We start from the raw sequence: 6394 nt of genomic DNA, 5'->3' as shown, positions 1-6394 counted from the left end.
CTTTCACCTATTCTTCAAATGCCGCTTCTCTAGAAGGCTTTGGTCCTTGGCCATTGACAAGTACCACGTCCCCGACTTCGTCATTTCCACTTGGCCCCTATTCGACTTGATCCAATCTTGGTGGGCAAGTACTTGCGACGACGGCTATCCGCACAGACAAGCCAAGGCATCTCTCACCATGCTTGTTTCATGGACAATTGAAACGAAATGCGCGAGTTTTCAGGCATAAGTGTGCCCCTCCGACAGTGTTGCTTTCCTCCATCGCCACCGAGGCTAACCTTTGGATCAACGCCGGTGCTAAAAAACTAGGGTCTTTGTTATTGCGCGAGTAATCCGCATGCCGCGTACTCGGGTTGTTTGTAACTAACTCTATTCTCTCTTATTTAATGGATGAGGCAAAGCTTTTGCCTCCGTTTCAAAAAAAAAAGTTCACAGTTTTTCTCTTTCCTCGCAAAAAAATTTACACAGTTTTGTGCCTCCAAAATTACTCACTTTCTAGTCTAAACAGATAGTAGAAAATCTCAAGTAAAAAAAGAGATAGCAGAAAATCTGTTTGGAGGAACAGAACGGCTAATTCCTAGGTCGAAGCTAGCTAAGGACCCTTTTTGAGTTCCAGTAGTAATTGGCCGTCTTTTCACAGTTTCGTGGCTCCAAAGCTAGTCAAATTTCTGGTCAAGAAGACTAATAAAAATTTCTGTATCGGAAAAGAAATTTGCCCTGTTTCTAGACTATGTTCTTGCTATGGCGATGATATTTGCGGTTTGCCCTCCATAAGACTAGGCTTGTGCGAAATTTTCCAGACCCGTGAATCACTCCATGTTGATATGTCTTTCGGCTCGACTCAAGACCGATTAAAAAGAAATAAGCTAAGCATGAGTATTTTATGTAGCTTAATCAAAAAATGAGCTGATCTTGAGCCAACATTGATTCGCTTAATTTTTGCTTGATATGATACAATTATACTAAATAATCCTATATATATTAAATGGAAATCAGATAATTTATTACTCTCTTCGTCCCATATTAGTTGTCGTCAGCACTGAAATGCATCTAGATACATTCATTTTAGCAACTAATATGAGACGGAGGGTGTACTATCATATATGTTGTGTATGACTTTCTTCATTTTATCTACTAGCAAACATTGAATCTTAATTAAGCTGGAGAAAATTTAGGCCTCAAGATCATGGCCAGTGTGTTAACTATCCTATTATTTTTTGCCAAGGTTTGGGAGCAGATGCACCTTATTTTTCTCTTGTTAGCTCATCCACGAACTTTTGCTATTAAGTAGTATCAGTCTTCAGTTGAGAAAGAATAAATCAAACTACCTTGAAAAATATTTTGATTGGAATAATATTTTATATTGGTCTTCTATGTTGTGTTGCGTCCTATCTAGTTAATAAATTATCTAAAATTAGTAAGAAAAAATATGTTATTTACCTCGAAACTAATTTAAAAGCGACTTGAGATCATTACAAGATAAGCATTAGCCACTTTCTACAACTCGAACTTGAGCTTCGCTTAGTTTGTATCCGCTCGAATTTTAGTGTCAAGCCTAGCTAGATCAACTCGTTCGAACTCAGTTTGTTTGCAGTTATGTCCACAGAACATAGAGAGCATGATTATTTTGATTATTTTAAGGAGATCAGAAAGATTGGATGGACTCGTATTGTGGAGCCTACCAACTTGCCAAGGATGATTGGCCCCGTACGTACGTGCGCTTGTTTATTTGTTCGTGCACCAATTTATTTTCTTTCTACAGATCGATGATGCACGCCGTCGATCGGCGTTTCCAGCGTGCACAATGGACGTGGAAAGCAACCGAATTATTCGGTGACGGCACACCACCACCGGCGCAACGAATCGTATACATTCATCCGAACCGTAAAATCGACCGTAAAAACTAAGGGAACCAGCTACGTACTGGTCGATCAGTAGCTCCGTTCAGTAGGACTCCGAGGAGTGCGCCGCCGCATGCAGCTCGCTCCAGGTCCAAGCGGGCGCCGTCGGCGCCGAGTACGCCGGCGCTGCCCTCGACGACGTGCTGCCGGGGGTGACGTGGTTGTGGACGCCGTCGTAGGTGGTGAGGACGTAGCGCGGGTCGTCGCGGTCGCGCTCGATCCGCTTCTTCACCCCGCACCCCTCGGCGGAGCACCGGTAGTAGTTCCGCAGGTTGGGGCTGCTCTTCACCGCCTTCTTGCCGTACTTCCTCCACCGGAACCCGTCGTCCATCACCTCCACCTCCGACCGAGTCCGGAACCCGATCCTCCCCGACGGCCGCCCGGTCATAGCACCGATCCCTCCCCATCTCCCCCTCGCCGAAGCGTCGCCGTCGAACATCCCGGCGCCGTCGCAGTAGTACGAGGTCGTCATAGGGAAGACGACGCTCCGCCCGTACATGTTCATCGTCTCGCCTCCAGCGACGCCGAACGCCGGAAGCGGCGAGTAGTCGGAGGCCCGAGCGGCTTCCACGAGCTCCGGGAAGCTCAGCTCCGCGGCACCGTCCGCTGCTGCCACGAAGGGGTCATCGGCTTGGAAGTTGTACAAGGAGGAGCCGGTGGGGTGGACCGTGCAGCAGGCTTCATGGCTGGTAAGTCCTAGCGAAGCCGCCATAAGTGCACTGCACAGACGAGCTACGGACTACGCACTAGCGTGCTACGTTACCGGTAGTGCTGGGCGGCGGTGGGCCTGAGCTAACTGCTTTGACGGAATTCCTCGTGGCATGGTCCGCGATTTATACTACCCACGAACGGCCGGCGAGCTTCATGGATGCTTCATGGCGGGTACGTACGGTGAAGGTTCCGATGGTGTCGCGTCGCGTCAGCTAGTCACATGGCGATTTGATCGCTCTGGCGCCCGTGATGGAGGCGTACGTGCGCGTGCGCTTTCGGATTATTCCCGACGTGGACCGGCCGGCCGGGCGGCCGGGCAGTCCGGAGAAGCAATGGCCTGGCTAGTCAAGAGGAGACTTAAATGTGGCCTTTGGATCATTCATCTGGACCGTTGCCCCGGCCGGCGCGCGTGGTTTAATTGGCTGCAGTACGCCGGCGGTTGCCACAGGCGCGCAGCGCCGCCATTGCACAGCCACGGCCATCGACGATCGTACAGGATATATATCCATCTATGTACGTTCCTCGCAGTCGGATCGATCGGCCGGTACATCACGATCTTCGTCAGCTGGATTTGGGGTGTAGTACTGCACTGTTGCGGATCTGAAATACTACGTACTTGTAATGACAACGAGACATCGGTGCTCTGGTGAGAAAATAATACTACGTACGTATAAACATCGGCCTCAGATCCGCGAAAGTAAAGAAAAAAAATACTACGTACTACGTGCAATGACAACGAGACAACGTCTCCCCTAAAAAGAAAAGACAACGAGACAACGCGGCGCTCAAATCCGCAACAGTGGAGAAGGAGTACACCCAAAATCCAGCTGAGGAACATTTCGGGTCCAAATGAGCGTTCGCGGTCAAGTCCATCGCACCGGCCGGTCGATCGAATCCCACTAACTCTTAATTTTGTGTACATGCGGTGCACCTGACCAGGGTAGTCTATCAGACAAACGACACCTAGCTAGCCTACTCTCTAGCCAGCAATTGAGTAGCCATCGGCCAGTTTATTTTGTCGATTCTCTCATGATCAAGAATCGGACCTCCTTCTAAACTCCCCTACAAATGCATTAAAAAAATCCAAACTACTGTCCAAAAAATATGAATTCGAGATTCGAGAAGAGTCTGAGGGAGGTCCGAATCTCATGTTTCTGGGAGAATCAGTGAAAAGAACTAGGCCGACTCTTCTTAGATAGACTTGGATTTTGATTTGCCGATCACGATTAAGAGAATAAAACAGCACCAAATATGTCTCGTTCTTATATAGACTATCCTTTTTGGTTGAACTATTTATGCATCGAGTAATTACTACTCCCTCCGTTCCAGAGTATAAAGTGTATTGATTTCCGTGCAAGTCAACCATTTGAATGTTTGACCAAGATTTATAGAATAAAATAACAACATCTGCAATACCTAGTAGATATAATATGAAACTACTTTTCATGATGGATCAGATGATATAAATTTCATATTGTGGATATTGATATATTTTTCTAAAAGCTTGCACTCGTTTGACTTTTGAAAAAATAAATACATCTTATATAAAGAAAGGGAGGGAGTATTTTGTAATGAAAGGTTTTATAATTCTACCAACTGGTAGTTTTTATACATTGTTGTTTGGTTGCACCAAGTGCTAGTAAATCTTCCCCCACAAAAAAAAAGTGCTATTAAATCTTATTATATAAAAAAGGTGCTAGTAAATCTTGCTTCCTTTTCTAAACTTATTAAATAATTCATGTTATCAGGAAGGTGAAGACGGTATAGCCAGCCGGCGATATTTGACAGCGATGTCTCGCGCTTTCCTCATTGGATATCCAAGTGGACATATGGATAGATGCATGGATTCGCATTGCATACCTTTGCAAAGAAAAAGAAAGGCGGGAAGGAAAAGAAAATCTTAGAAAAAAGACGGTTAAAGTAGTTGTACATGCGTTTGTGCCGACTTGACTGTTTTCGTCATGTGTTTGATTTGGAAATTTAATTGTATCAAACGTTGTTAGTTGCGAGTAGTAATTAGTACTAGTGAGTACGCATGCACCTTTTTTCTGGACAACTTTTCCTCGTTTGGTCCAGTGATGTACGGGAATGATCTCCCTCCGTTGTTGTCATGGCATGCACGTACTACCATATTTTATTTTATTTTGACTTTGTGCACATGTTTTAGATGGTGGCTTAATTGCTCAACTTGCTCAGTTACATAAATAAATATGCATCATTAAAAGAACTGGGCAAATGCATGTGAAATGTTATGCAACTATGATGCAAACTCTTTATAGTTGTAAAATGCTATACAGTTCTTGCTGTAATTTTCCCATACAAACAGTAGTAAGTTCCTGGTGTAATTTCTTATGTGGTTTTGTGTAAAATCTTTACCTGGCACAAGCAAGTCCATTATATTGTTTTTACAAGTTCTGAAACAGGTACATCATACGAGGCAAGGTTGTAATTGAGGTTTTGAAATCATGTAAAGTGGGTTTCCATTTTATAATGCTATGTGCCTTTGCATGTATGGTGCAAAATTTTGATTGATGCTGAACTGAAAATGAATCAACTTATAGTGGCATGTGTAGTTGTTTGTATGGTGCAAAAATTTGATTTACAATGAACTGAAAATTAGTCAACCTTCAAATAGAAAGCCCCCTAAACTCTTGTTATCGCGGTGCGCTAATGGCTAGTAAATCGTTTCATTTTTAAGCTTAAACAATTAATGTTATCATGAAGGTCAAGGCTGAATAGACAATTAGACGATATTTGACAACGATGTCTCACGCTTTCCTCATTGGAGATTCATCTAGACATACAGATAGATGCGTGCATTCGCATTGCATACCGGAGATAAGGCGGAAGTAACACTCTCCAAAGAAAAGAAAAAAGGCGGGAAGTTAAAGAAAAAAGGCGGGCGGCGGTAATTATATGCGTGTGTGCGACTTGATTGCCGGCATGTGTTTGATTTGGAAATTAATTTTATCAATCATCGTTAGTTACGAGTAGTAACTAGTGCCTATGGCCTGTGGGTACGCATCAACCTTTTTTCTGGCGTGGGTGACAACAGCCTAGCTGGAATTTGCCAACGTTTGGGGGCCACGACCGGTAGCATGAGGAGATGGGCGAGGGAAGTGTTTGGTTCTATCAGGCGGCAAATCGCGAGGCTCAAAACACAGCTGAAGGAGGCGAAGGAACGAGCAACCCATAGTGGCTATCGGCAGGAAATCAAGGAGATTGAAGAGCAATTGCGAGAGATATATGAAAGAGAAGAAGTGTTCTATAGACAGAGATCCAGAGTTGATTGGCTGCAAGCGGGAGATCAAAATACTAAAATACTTCCAACAAAGAGCTTCACATCGCAAGAGGAAGAACACGGTAAGAGCATTACACCGCCAGGACGGGACTCGATGTCTTGTGAACGAGGAGATGAGAGAGATGGTTGCTAGTTTCTATGAAAACCTGTTTACCTCGGACGGGTCAGCTGGTGCATAGGAGCTACTCCAACATATTGAGGCCTTGGTGATAGAAAGTATGAACACAAAGCTTACCGCTGCGATAGCAGATGAGGAGATCGAAGTTGCTTTGTTCCAAATGGGCCCGACGAAAGCGCCAGGGCCAGATGGACTGCCTGCGCTGTTCTACCAAAGGCACTGGCCTTTGTTAAGAACGGATATTTGCAAGGCCATGCGGAGTTTTCTTAGGGGGGAGGCGACACCGGCAAGTTTCAATGACACAATCCTTGTGATGATTCCAAAGGTTAACTCACCAGAGCTTCTGACACAATTTCGGCCTAT

General features: G+C 44.9%; 1 protein-coding gene across 1 annotated transcript; it reads right to left on the bottom strand.

Moving 5' to 3' along the window:
• Positions 1–1654: 1654 nt before the first annotated feature.
• Positions 1655–2692, bottom strand: LOC100192143 (WRKY transcription factor WRKY24). The gene has a single exon (XM_044488375.1). It carries the CDS (start codon positions 2611–2613, stop codon positions 1945–1947), a length of 669 nt encoding a protein of 222 aa, XP_044344310.1. The 5' UTR covers positions 2614–2692; the 3' UTR covers positions 1655–1944.
• Between the last annotated feature and the right edge of the window lie 3702 nt (positions 2693–6394).

Source organism: Triticum aestivum, chromosome 3B (assembly GCF_018294505.1).
Source record: "Triticum aestivum cultivar Chinese Spring chromosome 3B, IWGSC CS RefSeq v2.1, whole genome shotgun sequence".
Taxonomy (NCBI): domain Eukaryota; kingdom Viridiplantae; phylum Streptophyta; class Magnoliopsida; order Poales; family Poaceae; genus Triticum; species Triticum aestivum.
The sequence above is the reverse complement of the archived record's forward strand: the minus strand, read 5'-3'. Positions and strand labels throughout refer to the sequence as shown.